The sequence below is a fragment of the Scyliorhinus canicula genome, chromosome 15 (assembly GCF_902713615.1).
Source record: "Scyliorhinus canicula chromosome 15, sScyCan1.1, whole genome shotgun sequence".
Lineage (NCBI taxonomy): Eukaryota > Metazoa > Chordata > Chondrichthyes > Carcharhiniformes > Scyliorhinidae > Scyliorhinus > Scyliorhinus canicula.
In genome coordinates, this window is record NC_052160.1 from 7,036,712 (window position 1) to 7,063,084 (window position 26,373).

At 43.9% G+C, this 26,373-nt stretch overlaps 1 protein-coding gene across 1 annotated transcript in view; it reads left to right on the forward strand.

Annotated features, from left to right (window-relative positions):
* ercc4 (excision repair cross-complementation group 4) overlaps positions 1 to 13,302 on the forward strand; it is a 49,653-nt gene extending 36,351 nt beyond the window's left edge. Inside the window, exons 6-11 of the mRNA XM_038819346.1 lie at positions 2,408 to 2,533; positions 4,156 to 4,266; positions 6,474 to 7,062; positions 10,052 to 10,144; positions 11,361 to 11,473; positions 12,569 to 13,302. Coding sequence (XP_038675274.1) covers positions 2,408 to 2,533; positions 4,156 to 4,266; positions 6,474 to 7,062; positions 10,052 to 10,144; positions 11,361 to 11,473; positions 12,569 to 13,302 — 1,766 coding nt within the window. The remainder of the gene's footprint in view (positions 1 to 2,407; positions 2,534 to 4,155; positions 4,267 to 6,473; positions 7,063 to 10,051; positions 10,145 to 11,360; positions 11,474 to 12,568) is intronic.
* Positions 13,303 to 26,373: the final 13,071 nt, after the last annotated feature.

Here is a 26,373-nt window from a genome sequence, read left to right on the forward strand (position 1 = left end):
CTTGGGCTTTAGCTGCCAAATAACTTAGGATCTGGAGCAGCAATGTAATAGTTATGTTACTGCCCTAGCTATCCGTAATCAGGAAGGCAGTGATTTAGTGCTATTGTCACTGGACCCGTAATCCAGAGACTCAAAGTCATCCTCTGGGGTCCCGGGTTCGAATCCCACCGTGACAAATCGTAAAATTTGAATTTGATTTTTAAAAAATCTGGAATTGAAAGTCTAATTAGCGCTGCCAACTAGCATGGATTTCCCGCATTTCACACAGAATTTCATACAGAAAATCTACTTGAATTCGGCAATACTTTTTCTCGAGTTGAAATACGAAATCCACTGCAGCCCTGGGACAAATCCCACACACCGTACTTTTTTAAAATAAATTTGGAGTACCGAATTATTATTTTTTTCCAATTAAGGGGCAATTTAGCTTGGCCAATCCACCTATGCTGCACATCTTTGGGTGTGGAGGTGAAACCCACTCAGACAGAATGTGCAAACTCCACACGGACAGTGACCCAGGGCCGGGATTCAAACCCAGGTCCTCAGCGCCGCAGTCCCAGTGCTAACCACTGTGCCACATGCTGCCCCTTCACACAACATACTTAAGGAGAGTGATTAAATCGAGAGGAGTTTTTTTTAGGGGGAAGAAAAAAGTATCAAAAGGAAGCAGCCTATAAAGACTAGAAGACTGAAGGCACTGCGCAGAGTCCCCATGCCCTCATTCCCCCCCCCCCCCCCCCCCCACACACACACACACACGCACACTCTACAGAGCATGCGTGTGATCCTTCGCATGGTTTTGTATCAAAGTGCCAGTACAACCTTTTATTGGGATTAAAAACATCGCGTTGAGGGTCGACTACACAATCACACGTGTAGACTATCTACATCGGCGAACGCATTGAAAATTGTATGGTGTGATGTGATGCAATTTTAAAATGTTTGGTAGTTGTTAAGAAGGCAGCCTGTGGTTCTATTGTGCTCTCTGGGAATCAGCAATCCATCCGTAATCATTTAAAAACTCATAAATGGGTAATTTAAACCCTGCTGCATTGTATTATAGAATTTTTCATTATTAGATTTACTGAATGTTTGAAACTTAATTTGAAAACACCCACTCATGATGTACACCTATATAACAGGGTTAGATTCGCATTTTCTATTCGTGTTTTAGATTTGTACTTCAGATTGGTGGGCATTTTTTCTTTGAAATGAAAGTACCGATTTTACTGACAAAATACAGATTTTTGGTATCTGGAAGACTGATTTCCGTTGGAAAAGGCTGGCAGCTCTGTCTAACGATGAAACCATTGTTCACTAGCCTTACCCAATCTGCCCTTCACATGATTTCAGATCCACAGCAATGTGGCTGACTCCTACTTGCCGTCTGAAATAGTGCCAGAAGCAACAAAGGCAGGATCGAGGCCGGAACTCGTAATCCAGAACGTGGCAATTTGAAAATCTGAATTCCGTTTAAATGAAAATCTCCCGGGAAGTAAAGAAAAATCAGTGTTAATAACGGCGGTCACTTTGTTTTGCCGTTGGCTCACTAATGTTATTTGGACGGTCAGTTTGTGGAGAGTGGCATCCGAAAAAGACATTGGAAAAATCGGATCGGAAATAAGTCCAAATTCTTCCCTCTCTCAGTCCGGCTGCTGCAGTTGAAAATGAAAATCGCTTATTGTCACGAGTAGGCTTCAATTAAGTTACTGTGAAAAGCCCCTAGTCGCCACATTCCGGCGCCTGTTCGGGGAGGCTGGTACAGGAATTGAACCGTGCTGCTGGCCTGTCTTGGACTGCTTTAAAAGCCAGCGATTTAGCCCAGTGTGCTAAACCAACCCAAGTTGTGAGAAATGAGCAGGAATGATAATAGATATTACCGTGGTGCTGGTAGAGTGATCAACTCCCTTTACAAGTTATATTTCACAGTCTCGCCAAGCACCTTGAGGCAGTTTTGTCAACATCAGCATTTTCAAATATATTTATTGAAAATGTTGAATATTGTGAGAAAGAAATCAAAAAACTGGCCAGATAAAATCTTCCCTCCAGAAATTCATGGCTTAATCAGGATTAGCACTGCTCTACCGATGATGGGAAATACCCTGGATAGCATATTGCAGCTATTAATGTATTACTTGAATGCTTTGCTGCAATGTTTCCTGCAACCACCCAGCTGGTGGCACATCAGAATGCACCCTGGCTGCTGATGGCAAGCTCCTCAGTTGCAACTTGGGAGCAGCCAATGATGTAAATGTTGAGAGTTGACTGTCGGACACTGGCAGAGTTGCTTGAGGGAGCTGCAGGTGGCATCGTTCATCCAGGGCTTCCACGATATTGTGTCCTTCACTAATTGATAAAACATTGATGCCATAAAGTATAATTAACAAATATTGTTTTGTGCTGACAGGGTGGCTGTTTCTGGATGCCAGTAATACGATGTTTGTGAATGCTCGAGCCAGAGTGTACAAGCGTTCAGAGGCAAAGCTTAAAGGAAATGTGGTAAAGACTGAACCAAAAGAAACGACCAAGACAGGTGTGTATGTGACTGTTGTCACTGCAGCCTCAAAGGTGACAAATTAGTTGGGGCTCCTTTAGCTACTCAGTGTGGAAAATGTTTGTATGTTTCCAGGATTGTTCTGTGTTTTACTGGGGAACCTGCGCAGAGCAAGAAATCTCTTCCCGGTGGTTTCTGCAGATTAAATTCGGTGGACGTTCTGCATTGTGCTGCGTCAGGAGAATGATGGTAGTGCGCTAACACTTTCAAATGGTAAGAAGTCTTACAACACTAGGTTAAAGTCCAACAGGTTTGTTTCAAACACGAGCTTTCGGAGCGCAGCTCCCTTCCTAGGGAAGGAGCTGCGCTCCGAAAGCTCGTGTTTGAAACAAACCTGTTGGACTTTAACCTGGTGTTGTAAGACTTCTTACTGTGCTCACCCCAGTCCAATGCCAGCATCTCCACATCATGACTTTCAAATGGTGGTCAGGCCACCCACCACCAAAGGAGCTACTTTTTCATGTAATTTATCAAATAAAGGCTCAGACCTACACTTAGTGAGTGTCCAATGACCCACCAGTGACTTTCTCCCTGGTAGAGGAGGGAGAAATAAAGCAAAGGCTCTTTGGGGTTAAGATGGATTCAAGATGATGCCACCATAGACAACAGTAAGACGTCTTACAACACCAGGTTAAAGTCCAACATGTTCATTTCAAACACTAGCTTTCAGAGCACTGCTCCTTCCTCAGGTGAATGAAGAGGTATGTTCCAGAAACATATATATATGTAGACTAATTCAAAGATGCAAGACAATGTGAGCATTTGCAGGTAATTCAGTCTTTACAGATCCAGAGATGGGGGTAACCCCAGGTTAAAGAGGTGTGAATTGGCTCAAGCCAGGACAGTTGGTAGGATTTTGCAAGCCCAGGCCAGATGGTGGGGGATGAATGTAATGCAACATGAATCCCAGGTCCTTGGCTACAGCCATGTTCCAAACATATGAGTGCGGCCTCAAGCGGGACCTGGGATTCATGTCGCATTACATTCATCCCCCACCATCTGGCCTGGGCTTGCAAAATCCTACCAACTGTCCTGGCTTGAGACAATTCACGCCTCTTTAACCTGGGATTACCCCATCTCTGGATCTGTAAAGACTGAATTGCCTGCAAATTCTCGCATTCTAAGCATTGTCTGGCATCTTTGAATTTGTCTATATATATGTTTCTGGAACATACCTCTTCATTCACCTGAGGAAGGAGCAGTGCTCCGAAAGCTAGTGTTTGAAACAAACATGTTGGACTTTAACCTGGTGTTGTAAGACTTCTTACTGTGCTCACCCCAGTCCAACGCCGGCATCTCTACATCATGGCTACCATCGACAACTACAGAGTGATTTCAAAACACGAGCGTCACCTACCTGGTGCTTTACTTCCCTTGGGAAACAGGAAAAGGAGGAATTTTCTATCTTCCAAAAACAAACAATTCCTTCAAAGAGTTCAAGGTGCCGGAATGTGGCGACTCGGGGCTTTTCCCAGTAACTTCATTTGTAGCCTACTTGTGACAATAAGGGATTTTCATTTCATTTCATTTTCAAGACAGACGGGCTGGAAATCTATTTAAAACTCAATGACTTGATCAAGGATTGTTTGTGTTTTGTTTAGAGGAAAAGAAGAATCTTGTCCTGGAGACAAACCCAAAGTGGGAAGCGCTGAGTGAAGTTCTAGCTGAGATCAAGAAGGAAAATGAGCCCAATGAAGCATTGACAGACTCAGGTAAGCTATCTGAACAGCTGGGAGAATTGAACACCTCGCTTTCATTTGCCTAGCTGCAGAATGCATGTATTGGCACAGATTGTAGCAATCCTATGAGAATGGCAACTCCAGATGGTGCAGATTCTACATCAAATGTTTTGAGACTTTTGAAAGGTATTATGGGACAGCTGGGGCTGGAACACGCAGAGAAATTGTACTTGAAATTTAGACAGAAATTAGATTTTTTTTCAAAAGTGTTAAATGATTTATGAGTCAGGTACATGTTTATGTGAAAGACATTTCATTTTGTTGCGCATGAGATTCATGCATTTTGTGAAGAAGCTGCTGCTGGAATATAAATGATTCCAATGACATTTGCTGTATGAACGTGCACACCCCACGCTCCCCGCTGAGGTGGGCCTAATCGAATCAAATTAGGTAGCTGAACAGTGAAGCTATTCTGATATGAGAATAGACAATCCATGTTAGTAGAAGTGGTAAAGCTTAGATATTCATAGGAATGTGAAAGCAGATATTATTTCCATTTACACTCTTAACACTGTGAGAAAACAATTATAAAGCTGATAAAATATAGGCAGTTTGGGCACGAATGATAATGGAATGTGAAGTTAGAATGTCTATCAAGAGAACTTGTGATGGTAAAGATTCTATCTAGATGATCTAGACAGCAAGGTGGCAGAGGTAAAAGCTTGTTTAAAATTCGATTCGATGGAACAGCTAACACCGTAAAGGACTTGATTTTTGATGGACCAACTAGCGTTTTCTCATCAGTGACTTTTTTTGAAAATCTTTTTATTGGCGTTTCTCATATTTATACACAGTTGTTGCTTATATACATTACATTTTTCTTGCCCGTGCTAATTTGCTTTATTTTACAGAGGTTTGCTTTGTCCTTCATTTGACTAACTGTACATACATTTTGCTGCCCTCTGGACCGGTCTATGATATCCCCCCCCCACTTCCTCCTGTCCCCCCTCCCCATTGGTTTCAGCACCCTTCCTCTTCTCTTGTGGTTATCCATTTTCCTCCCCCACCCCCGGGTTACACAGTCCTTTGGTCCTTCATCTTTTTTTTTTCCCTGGCTTACTCCTCGTTGCTGGCCTGGAACAGGTTTTGGAACTGGCCGACAAACTGCCCCCAAGTATCCAGGAAGCCTTCCTCTGACCCTCGGATGGCGTACTTAATCTTCTCCAGGTGGAGAGCTTCCGAGAGGTCAGCCAGCCAGTCTGCAGCTTTGGGTGGTGCTGCCGATTGCCAGCTGAGCAGGATTCTCCGGCGTGCGATTAGGGAAGCGAAAGCAAGGGCGTTAGCCCCCTTCCCGTGTGTAACTCTGGCTGCCCCGATACCCTGAAGGTTGTCACTATTGGGCATGGCTTCACCCTCACCCCCACAACCTTGGACATTGCCTCGGAGAAGGCTGCCCAGAACCCAGCAAGCTGTGTGGTTGGCCGGGCCCCTCTGGCACCGCTCACATTTGTCCTCCACCTCCGGGAAGAACCTGCTCATTCGGGTTCTGGTCAGGTGCGCTCTGTGCACCACTTTGAGCTGCATTAGGCTTAGCCTTGCGCAGGAGGAGGTGGAGCTCACCCTGCTCAGTGCTTCGCTCCAGAGTCCCCATCCTACCTCTGTCCCCAGTACGTCCTCCCAATGTTGTCTGGTTTTTTAAAGTTCTTAACTGTAGCAACTAAAACTGCGTGTTATTTGCATCATCGGCTGGAACATGGGAAGTTTTGATCTGGTAATTGAGTTTTGTTGTTTTAACTCCCTGTTCGTTTCTAAGTTTAAAAAGTAAAGTCACCATAGTCCCAGATGACTATAGTCTGCTTTTCCCTTTGAGGGCGAGGGGAGCTGACTGGTGGTGATGATTTAACCTGAGGATCACCACATCTCAGGCAAGGGGCAAGGTTGAGAAGGCGGGGTTCAATCCCTCAGCCACAGGGGGATTGAACCCGCGATGCTGGCCTCACTCTGCATCACAAACCAGCTGTCTAGCCAAGTGAGCTAAACCGGCCCTGGTTGTGCAGTGTTGATGAATAACCTTTTAAATAGTCATTGCTGCTGACAGGACCATGTACTGCAAATCATCTCCAAACACCTCTCTCTAGAACAGATATGGTATTACATCAATTGTTCATGTGTGTAAGTGTGTGTAAGCTTTTCTTAATGAACAAGATGATTGCTGCAGTGTTTTCTCTTGCTGTTTGTAGGTCATGTGCTGATCTGTGCCAGTGATGATCGAACCTGTGCTCAGCTGAAGGAGTACATCACCGCTGGAGCGGAAAACTTGTTAATGAGGCTGTATAATAAAACCTTTGGGAAAAACGAGGAGGAAGGGGCAGCCTGCATAAAAGATTGGAAGCCTGGCAAATCTAAGGCAAGACTGAAGTCTGACAATGGGCCTAAAATGAAGAAAACCAGAGCAGAGACCGGTAAAAACAGGAAGAAACCAGAATTAACGTTGACCCAAATGGTGGGGAGAGAAAATGACGACGGTTCGAAAAAGATTAACAAAGGAGAGGAGGCAGAGGACAATGAAGAAAATGTTAGTGCTGAAGCCAGCACTGAGGAGACAGAATCTGAGGGCGTGATCCTGAAATTGCCAACAGATGCCTGCTATGGAATCCTGACGGAGCCACTCATTGTCATCCATCCCTTACTGGGCTGTAGCGATCCATATAGCCTGTCCCGGGTACTGCATGAAATCGAGCCCCGCTATGTTGTCCTGTATGATGCAGAGCTAACGTTTGTTCGCCAGCTTGAGATTTTCAGAGCAAGCAGACCTGGCAAGCCACTTAGGTAATTCAAACCTCATTTTCAGGTTTTTTTTTTAAGACATTACATTTTCTTTTAAATTCTCAAAATGTGAGTAACCCAGATGAGATTTTATTGTCGCCTCTAATTGTTGGCACTGTTTCAAAGCAATTGGTCACTTGCTAAGTCACTTCATGGAGCATTAAGAGTCGGCCACTTTGTTTGTGGACTCCAAAAGACATCTGGATAATTACTGGGGAACGGTCCTTAAATGAGGTTTCACAACTTGTCATGATTTGGACACAGCCGGTGTGTTTCTAGGTGTTTCTAGTTCAGCATCGTAATCATTACAGTATTGTGCTGTGTCTTGAAATGCTTCGGAGTTCCACGTCATTTTGCACCACTTTTGTTCAATTTTCTCACATTATGGACTGGAATTACATGCAAACCATACCAGGTAAAAGTAGGTTCCCTTCCCTGAAGAGTTTGTATCACCCATAACTCAGTGATAACACTTTCACCTCGGAAACGATGCCGCTGGTTTGAAACTGCTCTCCGGACACTTGAACACGTTATCCAGGTTGACGCCTCAGCGCCACACTGTTGAAATCCTTCAGGTGAAACATTAAACCCTCTCTGCTGGATGTAAAAGATCCTGCCGCACTATTCAAAGAGGAGCAGGGGAGTTTTCCTCATGCCCTGGCCCATGACAATCCATCAACCAAAATCCCACACTAAAATTCTCAGATCATTTACGTCGTTGCTGATTGCAGTTTGACTGCTGTGAGCACTTTAATGTCTACAAAGCATTTTGGGACATCCTGAATTCACACAAGGTGCTATATAAATGCAAGTTCTTTTCAGTGCACCAGTTGACTTCTTACAACAAGCACCCGAGCTTTCATGGTCATGCCCTTTGTTGGGCGAGAGAATCTCTCTCATTTAATTGAGTTCCAGTTCACAATTTACAATGATAGTCGAGACTGAGAGTTACTAGTCCAGTCCACTATCTTTAAATTTACTGGAGTCCTAAATAAGTTTGAATCTGTTTTATGTTCTAATGTTCAGTTTCCTCAAGTTCCACATGTACTTCTAGTTGAATTGCCTTCACTCGAGGGCTGGCAGTAGAATGTGTGGAATTCTGCACCCAGATGGCTGTGGACAATCCACCATTGTATGAAGAGATGTGGTGAACGGATGGCAGAGTGGAGCTGAGAACAAACCACAACCTTATGAAATGGTGGAACAGGCTTCGAGAGCCACCTGGCTCACTGCTGCTCCTGCTCCTTATGTTGTTAGGTTTAGAAGTCTCATTTAGAATTAATGGACTGTACAAAATCTGCAGTTTCCTTATGGTATGAAAATATTCATATAAAAAGGAAACCCTCCTTTCTCACCCTAATCTTGATTCAAAGATGGCATATTGTGCAAAATGACTTTTCATTGTTTTCAGTGATTTCCAGGTTTAATCTGTACATCCGTTCACTGTCTGAGAAAGCAGGAGGCAAGACCGCCATTGTCAATGAACTTCAGGAGAGTGGCTCCCATTCTATTCATAGCATTTTCCACACACACTTCCTGCTCCCCCCACCAACCAACTGCCGCGCGCCTGCTTCACTTCCATTCAACAATATGTTGGGGTATTCAGAACGCTGTGCCGCATAGCTGCCCTTGTGTAGCCAACGTGACACTTTCATGATGCCCTTTAGCAACCGTCAGTGACTGTTCGCCATCACTGGCATGGGTTTGCAGCAGGGAATCCAGAGATGAATAGCAGCATCTCACATCTGCTATCATCATTGCCACTCACTCTTCAACATGTTTGTTACCTTTCAGAATAATAAATATGGGGATCCATTTGCCTGGAAGCGGTATTAACCTGAATAAAGAATCTTCACATTGACTTGGGCATTGTTTGCACTGCAGCAGTTTCATGCTCATTTGTAACCGTCAGGAAAGGCAGAGTCTGAGGCATGGGGATTTTATAGCTAAATTGTGCTTATGGTAGTTCAGCCTCAGCAGTAAATAATCGGGACAGTACCGTGCAGCACCTCACTGCATTAATTCAGTTTACACAGAAAACTTGATGTTTGTTACTTGATGCCACAGGACTGGTTGCACAGATTCTGCATGTTATTAATTCCCAACTGTTCTCCACCTGCATCTAATTCAATGCTCCAAATTTATTGGATGCTAATGATCCGATTGTTTTATTCTTTGATCTGGCTCTCCTTGGTTTATGGTGTATACTCAAATGGTACGGTGGGGGAAGTGGTGAAGAAGGTTTAAGAAAAAGCCAGATTTGTGACAATTTGGCACCTCCTTCCCTTCCCTCGCAGCCCCCCCCCCCCCCCCCCCATACACACACACACAACTTTACCCTTAAGCTGCTGTCATTTTGTCAAGTATTTTATGGACTCTTCATTGTTCTATACCTTCTGTACTGTCCTCTGTTCCAAATACTGCCCATTACTTTATCCAGAAAGCTGTTAGAATGCAAAACTTGCTACCGCATGGGACAGTTAAGGCAAATAGCACTGCTATCCTTAAGGGAAAGCTAGATAAGTGCATGAGGGAGAAATAAATCAAAGAATATATGATATGGGTTCGATGAGATAGGGTGAAAGGAGGCTCATTGGGGGCAGAGACTTTGGGTCAAATGGCCTTTTTCTGTGCTGTAAATTCAACGTATATAGGTTTTTAGAATATTGGTTTCTGTGTGTGCACCTTCCTTCCTCCACTCCCATTCATTCATTCATGTGAATAAATTGCAAAATATTTTTCTCTCCAGCAGCCTGGTGATCAAATTTATTGCTATCAGTATCATCTCTTCAATTTTGCGCAGTTAACGAGGCAATCCAAACACTTTTTTAGTGGGACTGACACAGCTGAGTCAATGGGAGCTACGAGCCAATTTAACTTCTATATTCTTGCCTTTTTTATGACCTAATCTGCAGTTGTGTACATGTTTCAACATGAATCATTAAGCATATGTGGTGCCTGAAGGGCTGATGCTCCATTTAATTTCTTTTAGGGTTTATTTCCTAATATATGGAGGCTCGACGGAAGAGCAACGATACCTGACCAATCTGAGAAAAGAGAAAACCGCTTTTGAGAATTTGATAAGGTAAATGAGAGGAGATGGAACTTCAATACAGTTCATATTGTGAATGAAACACCTTGGAAAATTACATTAAAATGACGGCCGATTTACCCTTCATTTTTTCTTGTGGGAATGGCTTTGATGTAACTTTCATTAAACAATTTAATTTAGTAGCCATCAAAAAGCAAGGTTGGCAAAAGATTGGCAGAGAAAACCACTTAATTAACATGATAAAAATATCAACGTTCCTCACTCGCAGCTCCCGACGAATGTGAATAATCAAGCTCAGCACCACGACTGCTGGAAAAACACTTTTCAGCTTGCATGATTTTCTCGTAAAATTGAAAAACTATTTTCATTTCCTGAAACAACAGGCAGTAAGGCCGGATCTTGTCTCCTCTCAGCTTTCCATCTATTCCAGTAGGTTTTCCAGCTTAATGAAGTTGATAAGAATGCGAGGGGTTCTTATTGAAACACATAAGACCGTGTGGACTTGATAGGGTGAATGCCCGGAGGATGTTTCCTCTTGTGGGGAAGACTAGAACTAGGCGACGCAGTTTAAAAATGAACGGTCTGCCTCAGTCGGTGGGATTCTCTTTCCCCAGAGAGCAGTGGAGGCTGGGTCAAGGCTGAGTTAGGGATTCCAGGGTTGGGGAGGGGGGGGGGGGAGGGGAGACAAATTGTTGATCTACTAGGGAGTCTAGGGTTGGGGGGGGGGGGGGGGGGGGTGCGAGGAGGGACAGATTGTTGATCTACTAGGGAGTCCAGGGTTATGAAGTTTGGGGGGGGGGGGGGTGCAGACATGAAACTGGAGTTGCGATCACAACCAGATCAGCCATAATCTTGGTGAATGGGTGAGTAGCAGGCTTGAAGGGCCAAATGGCCACCTCCTCTTGTGTTCCAGTATATGCCAGAACCCTCCAATGTATGAACTTGCAGACTCTCAATGAGCCTTTATCTGAAACTAAATAAGTGTCTGGGATTACTTTTGGCATATTTATTTTTCTCTATGATTACGCATGCTGTGTCTAGAATATTTTTGGTTTTTTTACAAGTCCCTGCCAGTGAAACCTTTGATTCTTCGCTGTTCAGTAAAAAATGTTCTTTGTTGAACCTGCCAACATTATGACTGACAAATGCAATTCATGTGTATGGCATAGAAAAAATGTTTTTATGATAATGAATAAGGGCTTTTTCTTGATGAGAAATATTGTTGTGTTTCTACCCTGTAAACATTTAGAGAGAAGGCAATGATGGTTATCCCGGAGGAGAGAGAGGGAAGAGATGACTTAAACCCAAATCTTGCACGGAATGTGGGCCCACCGACTGCTATTACAGACACGAGGAAAGCAGGTTGGTGCAAACTGGGAAAACTCTTTATTTCCTTTTTGAGATTCTCTTCTGAATCAACAAATATAGCAATCAGGATAATTCCCTCCATTAAAATGTCAGGAGTGGTTCTGTTCATTGATGATTGCATGGTATTCAGCTCCTTTTGCAATTTATCAACTAATAAAGCAGCTCTGATCTGCACACAGCAAGATGCAGCATGTTAAATGACAATTAACGTTTGCTCCACAATAGTATCAGGCGAGAGCATATACAACAATAAAGAGTATATTCTATTGCGTTGACATTGCTGAATCCGTCATCAACCTCTTTGGGGGTCACCAGTTATATAAATGTTGCAGTTACCAGTTACTACACACTGCTCCACAAGGCACAAGTGAGGAGTGTGATGGAATTCTCCACTTGCGTGAATGGATGCAACCTCCAACAACACTAAAGAAGCTCAACACCCTCCAGGTCAAAGCAACCTGCTTGATTGGGACTCCACCCACCATCTTAAGTATTTGTTCTTCCCACCGCCAGTGTAGCATGGCTGTATTGTGTACCATTTACAAGATGCTCAGCAGCACCTCCCGAGCCTGCGATCTTCACCAGTAGGAAAGGGGCAGCTGCAGGTGATTGGGAACGCCACCACCTCCAGGTCGGATATCAGCTTGCCAGAGACATGTATCGCAGTTACCAACAATGGTGCACGCATACCATCACCATGTGCACAGTTCTACTGTGCCAGTATAGAATGCCCCAGTGGCATAGTCCAGTGGCAGGATGCAGGTTTATCAAATGGCAAATTCCTAATTTTGCTAATACCAATGGGGCAGATGGCACGGGTTTCTTTGCAAGCAAGGCAAGAAATTGAGAACTGCCACGTTCACCTGCCACCACCAGCTAACCGAGAAACATTAGCGGAAACAGAGAGCATGTTGCATGGTTTCTACCTGCTACCCAGTCCAGTCAAGGCAGTGGTGCTGTGTGGTAAGAGGGACACCTTGCTTCAACAGAAGAAAACTGAAATTTAAAAGAACTGCAGAGGAGCAGATGTCGGCATTTGTACGGTGATGATTAAAGATGGATTCACTTGTTTGGTTTGTCTTGATGCAGGTGGCCAGGTTCAGAAGAAAGAGCAACAGCGTATTATCGTGGACATCCGGGAGTTCCGCAGTGAACTTCCTTCTCTGATACATCGACGTGGCATTGACATCGAGCCGGTCACCTTGGAGGTTGGCGACTACATTCTGACTCCTGATATCTGTGTTGAGCGCAAGAGTGTGAGTGATCTGATTGGCTCTTTGAACAATGGTCGCCTGTATACTCAGTGCATCACCATGTCACGGTACTATAGGCGGCCCGTTCTTTTGATTGAATTTGACCCCAACAAGCCATTTTCCCTCAATTTCAGAGGGACTGTACACCAAGAAATTTCCATCAACGACATTACATCCAAACTCACTTTGTTGACTCTTCACTTTCCCAAGCTGCGCATTCTCTGGTGTCCCTCCCCACACGTTTCTGCTGAGTTGTTTGAGGAATTGAAACAAAGCCGCCCCGAGCCTGACGCAGCCACCGCCATGGCTGTCACCGCCGACTCGGAAATGATTTCTGAGTCGGACAAATACAATCCAGGCCCACAGGACTTCCTGCTGAAAATGCCTGGAGTGAATGCTAAAAACTGCCGGGCCCTGATGAGCCACGTGAGGAACATTGCAGAACTGGTGACCATCACTCAGGACCGGTTAGCAGAAATCTTAGGGAACGCACAAAATGGCAAACAGCTCTGGGAGTTTATTCACTCTTCCTATATGGACCATACAGCCCAGGGAAAAACTAGAAGGTGACATTCGGAGTGGAAGGGTTTTAATGGGCACATCTGTGCTTTCAGTTAATAGCAACCGACAAATACAGCCATTTTGGGACAAATGCAGATATTTTAAAGAGGTGTCAACATATTTAATTACATTAAAGTTTGTACAATTGTAAAAGTAGAAAAGCTGTTACCAAAAATCTGTCACAGGTTTTTAATTCTTTTGGTAATATCGGGAGGAACTCTCCATGTATTGACAATAATCCCACAGGGAACTCCAGATTTAACAGCATATCTGCTATCCTGGTCCTTATTAGTTTCTGTAATGAGGTTTGACCGCAACTAATACTGAATCTTTCACATGTTTTTGCTTCGAGAGGAGGATAAAGAAATGCTGAACCAAGGGGACTGTCCAGGACCGTGGGAAATTAAATATCACCACAGAAGTTGATCTTTCACCGTACTATATTTGGCTAGCAGGCAGCTTTTTAAAACCTGTGACGGTCAGTGAGTTCAGATGAACCAAACCATTGCATCGGTAGCTGAATATGATCAACCAAGGTGTTTTTTCATTGGGCTGCATGTGTTAGTTAATAAACTAACTTTTTGAAGCTTTGCCCTTGACTGGTTAGATTTTTGTTTCATTGACATTCTACCCCGAGGAGTTTGAGCTTCAGAATTGAATTCATCCTTCTACCTATGGTTTTCATGCTGTTGTTGAAACTTTTATGAAAGGCAGCCTGTGGTAATGGGAATCTTCTAGAGGTTTACCTCCATGGAATAGCCCTTTGATGTTTCTTTTTAATCGTAAAAGATCTACAGCTGCAATACTTTGCTTGCTGGACCACTGTCAGGGGTTACTCAGAGTCCTGAGTAATTGTGTCAGCTCTGGCTTCCTTGGTAACACTCTCGCACGTGAGGAAAGATGTGTAGGTTCAAATCCCATCCCAGGCCCTGGAGACAAAGATCAGAGCTGACACTCCAGGACAAATGTAAATGTCGCCACAGTCCCTAAAGCTGCCGTCCCCTTTCAGAGGTGACCGGTCTTGATTTAACCTGAGGATCGCCACACCCCAGGCAAGGTTCAGAAGGTGGGGCTTTCACGAATAACCTCAACCGTACGGGAATTGTACCCACGCTATTGGCATCGCTCCACATCGCCAGCCAGCCAATTGAGCTAACTGATATGTTCCTCGGCCCTCGAATGATGCGTGCGAAGCCTTAAAATGAATGTTTTAGATTTGTTTCCACTTTGCTGATTCAAATGGATAGGTAGGATTTCTTATGATCCTGCAGGGTATGAACATTATAAATATCAGATGGAACAGATTGATTATCATATGGCTTCTGGAGGCTTTGATCTTTTGAATTTTAGGAAATGTTATTTGGCTCAGGAGTTTAAACACCATGTCACCTCATTGTACCACATGAAAAAGTGTGCAAATTTGAATGGTAAAACAAATTGGGTTTTGTTAAACTGATTTTGGGATGAAATATTTTGGACCAGGAAGAGATGATATCAAACCACCTCAGCAAAACTTTTTTTAAAAACAGGAATGAATTTGGATTGTAATATACCTTTAGGACAGGATAAGTTACAGGAGGGAGAGGTGCTAAAATATTGCATCAATATTGCTGGCACTTGTGTAATTTGATATTCTGTGTATGTATTCATTTTATAATCAATCTGCTTAATAATAAAAATGTTTGAAGAAGTTAAATCAATGACTTACTTTTTAAAAAAATTGTCAATACTTTGAATGAAATATCAAGTTATTTTTTTGTACAGTATCTCCATGGATCTTTAAAAATAGCAGTCAGGGCCCGATTCTGTTCTAGTTTCTCCCCCCCCCCCCCCACACACACACACACACACACACACAATTCTCTGAGTCGGGCTAGATTTTTAAGGACACCTCTGGTGTCGTAACCCATAGTCTGGATGCATGAACCTTTTGAAAGGTAAGTTCAAAAGCTCTTACCCATGCCCCTGATGGCTCCTTATTCCCTCCATGCCAACCTAAACCTGTACACCCACCCCAAGGGCCCCTTGCGCCCTCTATACCAACCTATGGCATTTCCATGTGCTTTCACCCAGTATGCACTTCATACCGAACCATGGGGGAGGCACGGTAGTTTGCACTGCTGCCTCGCAGCGCCAGGGACCCGGGTTCAATTCCAACCTCTGAGGACTGTGTGGAGCTTGCACATTCTTTCCCTATTTGTGTGGGTTTCCTCCAGGTGCTACGGTTACCTCTAAAGATGTGCAGGTTAGGTGGATTGGCTATGCTAAATTGCCCCTACGTGATATTACAGGGATAGGGTGAGGGATTGGGGCTAGGTAGGGTGCTCATTCAATGGGTTGGTGCAGACTCGATGGGCCAAATGGCCTTTTACTGTAGGGATTCTATAATAATAATGATATATGTGGGAAAAGGTTTTGTTTTTAAAAATCCTTCATTTATAACTTTAAAAAAATACTTTTGCTATACCCTATTGTCAGGTGGATGTACCTTTTAAGAAATGGATATTTATCAAATAGCTGCGGTGATGTCAGTGTGTGGGTGGAGCTGGGCTGTCTTGTCTTTCACTTTTGTTCTTTGAGCTGGCAGATGCAGTGTATTTTTGGTTTCGTTTTCAGAGGTGGATGGCTGCATTCAAAGCAAGCAGCTGTATAACGATCTGTCTCTACAAGCTAAGGAATGTTTCCAGATCATTGATGATTTCAAAGTAATACCTGTTTCTGTAGAGCATTTAAACCTGCTGTCTTTATTTTAAAAGGGTTTAACTTGTGGATGTTGTTTGGAAAGTTATCAAGGGTTAACTATAGATTAATGTACCTTATGGGGGGTGGTCAGGATTGGTAGTTGAACTATTTACTGTGTGTTTATAAAATGTTAACTGGATTCATAGAATAAACATTGTTTTAAACATACTTTAGTTCTCTGTTGCATCACACCTGTAAAATGGGCCCTTGTGCTCTCCATAACCAAAATCTATTTAAAGTTGTGGGTCAGGTGAACTTTCATGATATACTTTGGTGTTCGCTAAACCCTGGCCCATAATACAAGGGGCTTTTCACAGTAACTTATTTGAAGCGTACTTGTGACAATAAGCGATTATTATTATTATTAAAAACGTGTCTATCATCCAAATCTTTGAAGCAGAAACAGCAAGCTCTTGACGCCTCTTCATCTGTGGGAATAAACATTTTTCATTTGACAAAATAGATCGAAGGGAAATAACTGCAAGCAACATCTGCCCTTGGGTACAACAATTTCAACAGACTAAGGGATGTCTGGGCTCTCAGACAAGAGTGCATAATGAGGCTTGGCTGATCTCATACATCCATTAGTTTGTTGAACCAGCTGTACCCAAGAGAAAATGTTGCTTGCTAGCTGTTTCTCTTGGATCTATTTTGTCAATTGCCACAATGTTTATTCATACAATCTGTCAAGTGCTTGTTTTTGCTATTAATACTTTAAAGATCTGGATGATTTGACATTTTTATGAGCAAGCTGTGGTTTAAAATGTTTCTGAAGAAAGTTATGAATGAATGACCTTGTTCATGCTTTTCCACACATGCTTTTGATAGTATAGGGTTCGTTGATTCTGTATGGTATCTATGCTGGGTGAAAGGGCATGGAAGTGCTGTACGGTGGCATAGAGGGGTATGATGGAACCCAGGAGGATTGGTGGAGAGACAGAGATTGGCATGGAGGATATGAATGAGGCTCTGGGGGTAAGAGATGAGGGCGAGAGCAGTGTTTTTCATTTTTTGCTGGCGACACACTTTTACCAAATGGTCGTCCTTCGTGACCCACACCACGTTCACTTACTACTCCGGTGAGCCAGTCCTCACTTTTATGCATTTATATTTAATTTAATTGATCTTCCTCACTTACGATGGTAAATTGCTTTCAGTTCTGCAGAATTAAAACCAAGATGTTTCATGGCAACAAAATAAATCCACCTTGTATTTTGCAAATATAGCTTACCAACAGTTGTACATTCCCCAACACTGAAATTGCTGATCTTGTCCAATCGGAAATTTCCAACTCAAAGCCAAGATGTATGTCTGCATCCAAAGTACCAAAAGACTGATTAATGATTCTGAAGATTGAGATACCGTGTACCATCCTACTGACATGAACACATTCGGTGATCTGGGAGCACTGTATCAACTTGAATTCAGCTATACAGAAATACGATCAATTCTATTCCTCTCGTCAACATATTAATTCAAAATAAATGCCTGCCACTCATTTACAGTGCATCAGCCATCCACGTCTTTCAGACATCATGTCATTTTGAAATTGATTCAACTGCAAAATATTTCAATGCACACGGGAGAAATAATGAGTTGGATTTTGAGATAATGGCAATGCTCGTCAAATTCTGAAGCCATAACCTGCCTTCATGGCGGGAGATTTGAGACTCGGGCAGAGTCCACTGACCAGGCAAACTACAATACTCCTGCAGTCTCGAGCTAAACGGGATCACTACATTTACAAATACAACTCCCAGGGCGGCACAGTGGTTAACATTGCTGCCTCACGGCGCCGAGGTCCCAGGTTCGATCCTGGCTCTGGGTCACTGTCCGTGTGGAGTTTGCACATTCTCCCCGTGTTTACGTGGGTTTTGCCCCACAACCCAAAGATGTGCTGGGTAGATGGATTAGTCACGCTAAATTGCCCCTTAATTGGGAAAAATTAATTGGGTACTCTATATTAAAAAAAAATACAGCTCCCTCCCAATTGTTACCTCTCCCTTTCATAAAGTGGACGTAATTTGAAGGAGGCAGCACTAAGCATTTCCTCCAGATCGAAAGACCTCATGCTGGCTATGTCATCGTCAGAGAAGTCTTTGTGGTAATATTGCCTTCTACAAAATGCGCACCATAAACAGAACACAGCCAGACCTCTATGTAACACCACACCAGTCTTGATCTCGCATCCATTCCAAATATTAGGTTTCATAATGAGACATTATTGGCTAGATATGAAATTTAATCTTCTGAATGTGCACTTTTCTTTTCGAACAGGATCACATTAAGGCAGCAAAACTTTACGCAGAGAGAAAACGGAAAGAAAGATCAGGTGATCTCTGGGGATCATTTTTGGTGACCCGTTTACAAACACCCGTGACCCACACTTTTGAAAAACATCGGGCTAGAGGGCTGTTTTTGTCCTTCTCTTTATTATGACTGAGGCAAACGGTGGGTCTTTTAACCTGCCTGCCTCAGCACTCGTTTGAATACTTTCTGAGGCAGTGGGCCTGACTCGTATAAGAACCTGCCCCACCCCCGGAATGAAAATCACACTTGCAGTCACTTTCTCCCATGGTGGGCACAGTTAACCAGCAAAATTAACCCGTTTCAGGGTGAAACTCAAACTCGTTGAGTGCATTTGAAAATATTCAGTCTCTCTTCCTTCCTTGTTGATCTGAATCAAGGCCTTTTACAGTCTGCACTTGTTTATAAAAATGTTACAAATAGTTGGAACCTCTTACAGGAGCTGTGCTGAGGAACCCCTGACCACGCCAGCTGGAGCCCTAACCTGTGTTGGTACAGCACTGAAGGGGTAGGGGTAGCACGGTAGCATAGTGGTGAGCACTGTTGCTTCACAGCTCCAGGGTCCCAGGTTCGATTCCTGGCTTGGGTCACTGTCTGTGCGGAGTCTGTACATTCTCCCCCTGCCTGCGTCGGTTTCCTCCGGGTGCTCTGGTTTCCTCCCACAGTCCAAAGAGATGCATGTTGAGTGGATTGATCATGCTAAATTACCCTTCGGTTAGGTGGGGTTAGGGGGTAGTGCGGAGGTGTGGGCTTGGCTGGGGTGCTCTTTCCAAGAACCTCGATGGACTGAATGGCCTCCTTCTGCACTGTAAATTCTAGGAGTGAACTGTTGTAGTTATTGTCCCTGGCTAAACCACAGTGTGTCTTAAGCTGTATACGGTGGACAAATGACTGAGTTTATAAAACAGAACAAGATTTATTCACACGTGCACAATGGTTATGATTATTCAATCACACACTCCCAATCATAGGTTACAGTATACACCAATAATTCCAAGATCTTAACTTGGCAGTGACCCACAAGTGCAAGTCAGATTCAGGCCTGTTAATCTGTGGTCGTAGTCTTGTAGTCCTCTGTTAGTTGGTTATCAATCTGGTTCTCTTCTGGCTCTGGTCTTCCTTCTGTTGGTAGCATGGATGGTCTCCTTTGTCGGCCGGTGGACCGCTTGTGGTGGCTGCTGCTCAAGAGAGAGAATGAGGGCTGTGCAGTAACTTTTATGCTGCTTGGATTTTGTGCCCCTTCTGGGTGGTCTCTAGGTAATTTGTCAATCAATTGACCAGGGCTCGATCAGCCTGATAATCAAGTCCATTCAGGGGTTGCCACATCAATTTTGGGGTGGGCACTCAGTGGCCATGCCTGCAAGCATTGGGGGCAGGTCGGCCCTTCCAAATAAGGAGTTTAACTGCGGCTGTGTCTGCTAAACAAGTGTGATTGGCAGGATAGTTCTATTGTCCCATCTGGAGATGGCCTTTTGCCTATGTTGTTTAACCTGCAAAGTCTTTTGAAGTCTGCAAAGGCTGGGCTGCAACTTTATTTTCATCTGCTCTGCAGCCTGCTTATAAACCTGACCACTTTTCCCAGCATCCCTTGCTGGATGCCACCTTCGGTGGCCACATGGTGTATCTGGGACACAGCACAAGACAGGGACTCCCAAATATTCAAAGACGGTCTGCTTAATTCTCCTAGCAATCTCACCGACCTCGACAGGCCCTACCTAATCCAAAGTATATTCAATTGATGCATCTCAACTAATCTTTGTGTATTTTTTCCTCCAGCCGTGTGTTTCTCCACGGCGTGCTGTTCACTGGCGGCGGGATTCTCTGTCATTGAGATTTCCTGTTGAAGCCTCCCCACCCTGCCGGGGAACTGTGGACGCGGGTGCACTGCCAGCGGGAACTGAGATCCCAACAGCCAAGGAATTCTGCTGCTTGACTCTCAGCCTCATTAATTCCTGTCTTGGTGTTTGTTACCTTCCCCTCTGCTCTCTGCTGTGTTTTCTGTCGCCATCAATGATCTATAGATTCTTCCAACTTGCCTCTTTTTCTTCTGTGATCACTCCGAATGCCACTCTTCACTTCGGCTCCTAAACAGCTGATCTGTACAAGACATTCTACTCTCCGGCTACCTAATGCAGTTTATCAATGCCATTGTTCATCGATTTGCTGATTAGGTGATTTCTGTGTATATTGCAACTAAGGACTTGTACATTTACCAGATTGCCAGGAACCTTGAGCTGGTCATGGAAGCAGCCACGGTGCTATGACTACAGGAAGACTAGTGAATGCTGCAATAATAATAATCTTTATTGTCACAAGTAGCCTTACATTAACACTGCAATGAAGTTACTGTGAAAAGCCCCGAGTCGCCACATTCCGGTGCCTGTTCGGGTACACAGAGGGAGAATTCAGAATGTCCAAATTACCTAACAGCACATCTTTCGGGACTTGTGGGAGGAAACCGGAGCACCCGGAGGAATCCCACGCAGTCACGGGGAGAACGTGCAGACTCCGCACAGACAGTGACCCAAGCTGGGAATCGAACCTGGGACCCTGGCACTGTGAAGCTACAGTGCTAACCACTGCACATTTTAATGCCACTATGGTTCAGCTAGAAATATTGGAGTCAACCTGTTCAGCAAAGCATCCAAAAAAAACCCAACCATTACTACAGAATTGAAAACAACCGCTAACAGATCCTGTTTATGAAGCAGTAACTCTAGCCACAGGGCGAATGCCCACCTACTTTCATTATAGACTAGTAACTGAGTAAATAAGGTACTTTTTTTCCTCCATCTCTCCAGTGCATGTGGAATTCCATTTCCACGTTTAAATCTACAAACTGAATTATTAAAGAAATCCATATGGGTGGTTTTTATTAGTTCATTGTTAGAATATAGATTATCTCCCTGTAGCGACTCCTGTCTAAAGATTTTAGGCGCAGGTTTGGCAGAGATTTCTAAAGACTTAAAGATAACTTACATTTACCCAGAGGTGTTGCTGGAGTTGAACCACTGAATTCCAAGCAGCCCACCACTACAGTAATCTTGCTGCTTGTCTATTCTGGACCACAGTGGGAAGGACCTCAGACTCTTATCGACAGGTCTTCAGATTTTATTATTTAGCCAGTCTGGCTGATCAATCATCCGAATGCCCAAGTCTGACACAAAGAGTTCAATAGGTTACATGCAATCATCAGGAGGTGCTTTTTTTTAATTTAGAGTACCCAATAATTTTTTTTCCAATTAAGGAGCAATTTAGCATGGCCAATTCACCTACCCTGCACATCTTTGTGTTGGGCTGAGACTGCCACAGACATGGAGAGAATGTTCAAACTCCACATAGGCAGTAACCCGGGTCCTCAGTGCCGTTAGGCTGCAGTGCTAACCACTGTGACACCGAGCCCCCCCGAGGAGATGCTGCTTTGAGCATGACAACACCTCCTCGAAAATACAGTGACTTACCTCCTTTGTCCCACAACAGAATAACCACATCATTAGATAACTGATGAGCATAGGTTAAGCCTCTTGCATTGTGGTCAGCGGGTACCAGACACCCCGCACTATTGTGAGAAATGAAACTTGCCATAAAACATGCGAGTGACTGCGCCGCCATTAATCCCCAGACTACGGTATGGGCATCTCATATTCATGGGGTCTGCATTGTCACCTGGATTGGGAAACAGTGGCTCCTATCAGCAGACACCACACCTCTTATAACAAGCAAAGAATAAAGAACGATACAGCACAGGAATGTGGCCTTTGGCCCTCCTAGCCTTTACCGGTCACGATGCCAGACTTGGCCAAAACCCTAAGCACTTCCTTGTGCCGTATCCCTCTATACCCATCCTATCCATGTGTTTGTCAAGATGCCTTTTGAACGCCGTTAATGTATCTGATTCCACAACCTCCCCTGGCAGCGCGTTCCAGGCACTCACCACCCTCTGTAAAAAAAACCTGCCTCACGCATCTCCTCTAAGCTTTGCCACATGGACCATTAACCTATGACCCCTAGCGACTGACCCCTCCACCCTGGGAAAGAGTGCCTCCCCATCCACTCTATTCATGCCCCTCAAAATCTTATAGACCTCTATCAGGTCGCCCCTCAATCTCCGTCGTTCTAATGAAAACAGTCTGAGTCTATTCAGTCTCTCCGCATAGCTAACACCCTCCAGACCAGGCAACATCCTGGTAAACCTCCTCTGCACCCTCTCCAAAGCCTCCACATCCTTCTGGTAGCGTGGCGACCAGAATTGTGCGCAATATTCCAAGTGCGGCCTTGCCAAGGTTCTATACAACTGCAGCATGACTTGCTGGTTTTTATGCTCGATGCCCCGTCCAATGAAGGCAAGCATTCGATGTGCTTTCTTGACCACCTTATCCACATATGTTGTCCCTTTCAAAGATCTGTGGACCTGCACGCCCAAATCTCTCTGATTTTCTGTATTCCTAAGAGTTTTGCCAATTACAGTATATTTCCCCTCTATGTTAGACCTACCAAAATGCATTACCTCCCATTTACGTTTCCGCTCTAATAGATATGAGAGTTTGTAATGATGGTGCCTCTCATGCGTACCAGATACTGCAGCTTTGCGCACACCACAATAACATTACTCCACCTTCTAATCACTGCACTGCACCATTGAGGTAATTTGTAAACTATTAAACTAGTTTATTATACATGTGTAATAAGAGCACAGTTTTCGGTGAAATTCTATTCCTCTCTATTGCTCTTTAACATGTAAAGTAACAAATTATTAAAATGGATAGGTTTATTATTAAAGCTGAGACCGATTCCAGTTTGCTTGTATTGCAATCATTGAGTGCCACCTAGTGATGGTGCTAGGACAGTGCCTTCTGTAAAATCTTACTCATTTAGGATTGTGCGTTATGGCAGAAAAGCTCTTCAAAAACATATCCTGTTAATGAACCTTCTAATGCATTGAGGAGGTATAATAGATTCTGTTCCTTCAAAGGCTATGTGCGATAATTCTGACATGTTTCTGTTGCAAATACGGAGGCAGTAGCAGGTGCACTAGACGCCTACACCAGCAGTTTCTGCAGGTGAGGGGTAAGAAGTTAACTTCTGAACATAACGTTGGCGTTAAAGAGCATGTTCTTTGCTCAAAAGACAAGTGCAGATGTGCTGATATTGGGTTCTGTCCTCTGTTGATTTGATTCTCAACGTTAGCACTATACACCCACGTATATCTTTCTTCATCATAGTTGGCACCGTGGACTGACTAAACTGCAATGTTTACAGTTAAAATTGTCTAATCTCTGCCAACAGGAGCATTTACCAGCCGTGGGTAATGCATTGCCAAACAATTGGGGAGGAAATGTGTGTGAAAAAGAATGCTCCAGAACATCCCACCACATTAATAAAAATATCACCCTGCATATGAGACCTGACTTAGTCCTTCAGGTATTGGTTTGATTAGGAAATGAGAATTTACAATAATTGAAACTTTTTTGAACGCCTCATCATCCTCCTTGACTCTCCGTCACTGTGGCCAAAAAACACGTCCAGTTTTTGAACCGTCTACAGGAGTTGTTGGGCCCTGGGTTATTCAATATCAGGCTATGTTTATGTACTTAGCAGAACGTCCATCTAAAAGTTTCAAGGTTAGGAAAGAAGTTTTCTTGCAGTTACTGTTGTGCCAATTGTGCAGGACTGCAGGATTATTAACAAGCATTTATTTTCCTTGCTTTTCTGGCACATTTAGCATAGAAATTACAGTAAGAAGTCTTACAACACAAGGTTAAAGTCCAGCAGGTTTGTTTGGAGTCACTAACTTTCGGAGCACTGCTCCTTCAGGACAGTGATGAAGGAGCTGCGCTCCGAAAGCTCGTGATTCCAAATAAACCTGTTGGACTTTAACCTGGATGGAGTTGTCAGACTTCTTACTGTGCCCATCCCAGTCCAACGCCGGAATCTCCAAACCAGGCAGCAGAGATAAACGTTCAGTTTCTAAAATGGGTTACCCCAGCCTGACAGGAGATTCCGTTTTATTTCGAAACAGAATGTGTTGCGAGTGGACTTATAGTTAAATAGCAAGGTAAACAGCTATTCCAGAAGCAACATAAAATTGGAGGTTGGTGAGAATGTACCAATTTCTGTCCATACCAATGAGGAACTGGGAGATGCCAACCTCAGTGTTACAGTGCCACCAATGGCAAGAGACAGCATGACTATTTTATACAGACTGCTTCCATTTTAAATTGAAATTTGGGAATCCATAACTGTAAAAGTTGTCCCGCAAGTGTAACAAAACGTGACAACAGAAGGTAAAGATTCATAAACAGCACACGATGGATAGCTGTATTAGATTTGAATTGCAGGAGCTCCCAATCAGCATAGCCTTGTTCGTACTCCAGCAAAAAAAAAATGTGGAAACAGAATAAATTCTGCAGGAATCCCTGGGGCTTCTGTTAGTCACCAGCATGGTCACAGCAGGAGAATTTCAAGGCTATAATGTCTACTGCAAAATATTGAAAGGTGCACCAAACTCAGCCAACACCACTAAAAACAGACTAAGCTGTCGCTCAATCATTTGCTGTTTGTGGAATTTTGCTATGTGCAAATTGCCTGCCATGTTTGGCTGAATAATAACAGCAGCTCCGTTTCAAGAGTAACTTGCTGGCTGTTAAACTGGCAATCATTCGGAGGGTGTGACAATGTGCTACATGAACACAATTATTATTTTTTGTAAAAGAATTTGCAGTAAAATGGAACCAACGTGGTTGGCGATGCAAATTTCCCTACTTGACGATGGATCTCTCTTGTTGCCTGAAATTGACTCTCATGACCTCCCCGCCTAATGTTGGAAGCTGTGTGTACAAAACCGCGGGCACGATTCACCAACTGCATTGTGCCCAGTACGGATCTGGGCACGCCGGTGAATAGCGGGAGAGGGCAAAATAGCAGGAGGGGCCAAGGTGGAGTTGGTTAGCAGTTTCAAATTCCTAGGGGTGCACAGCTCCAAAAATCTGTCCTGGTCCACTCATGACGACGCTATCAACAAGAAAGCACAACACCGTCTATTCTTCCTCAGGAAACTAAGGAAATTCGGCTTGTCCACGTTAACCCGTACCAACTTTTACAGATGCACCATAGAAAGCATCCTATCTGGCTGCATCACAGCCTGGTATGGCAACTGCTCAGCCCAGGGCCGCAAGGAACTTCAGAGAGTCGTGAACACAGCCCAGTCCATCACACAAACTCACCTCCCATCCATGGACTCCATCTACACCTCCCGCTGCCTGGGGAAACTGGTAACTGGGAAACTGGGAAGGGGCTGGTTTAGCTCACTCAGCTAAATCGCTGGCTTTTAAAGCAGACCAAGCAGGCCAGCAGCACGGTTCGATTCCCGTACCAGCCTCCCCGGACAGTCGCCGGAATGTGGCGACTAGGGGCTTTTCACAGTAACTTCATTGAAGCCTACTCGTGACAATAAGCGATTTTCATTTCATTTTCATTTCAAACTGGGCAGCATAATCAAGGATCCCTCCCACCCGGCTTACTCACTTTTCCAACTTCTTCCATCGGGCGGAGATACAAAAGTCTGAGAACACGCACGAACAGACTAAAAAACAGCTTCTTCCCCACTGTTACCAGACTCCTAAATGACCCTCTTATGGACTGACCTCATTAACACTATACCCTGTATGCTTCACCCGATGCTGGTGCTTATGTGGTTACGTTGTATATCTTGTGTTGCCCTATTATGTATTTTCTTTTATTCCCTTTTCTTCCCATGTACTTAATGATCTGTTGAGCTGCTCACAGGAAAATACTTTTCACTGTATCTCGGTACACATGACAATAAACAAATCCAATCCAAATCGAGATTCGCGTTGGACGCAAATTATTTTGCCATTCACCCGCCCCGCTCCCGATGGCGAGTTCCGGATCTTGGGCGAGATTATCATTCACTCTAATTTACATTCATTTCAATCTCATTAACGGGAAGCCACGTGTGCATCGTTGAGTATGCCTCTTCAAAAATGTGAAGCTGGCGAAAAGGCTATTGAG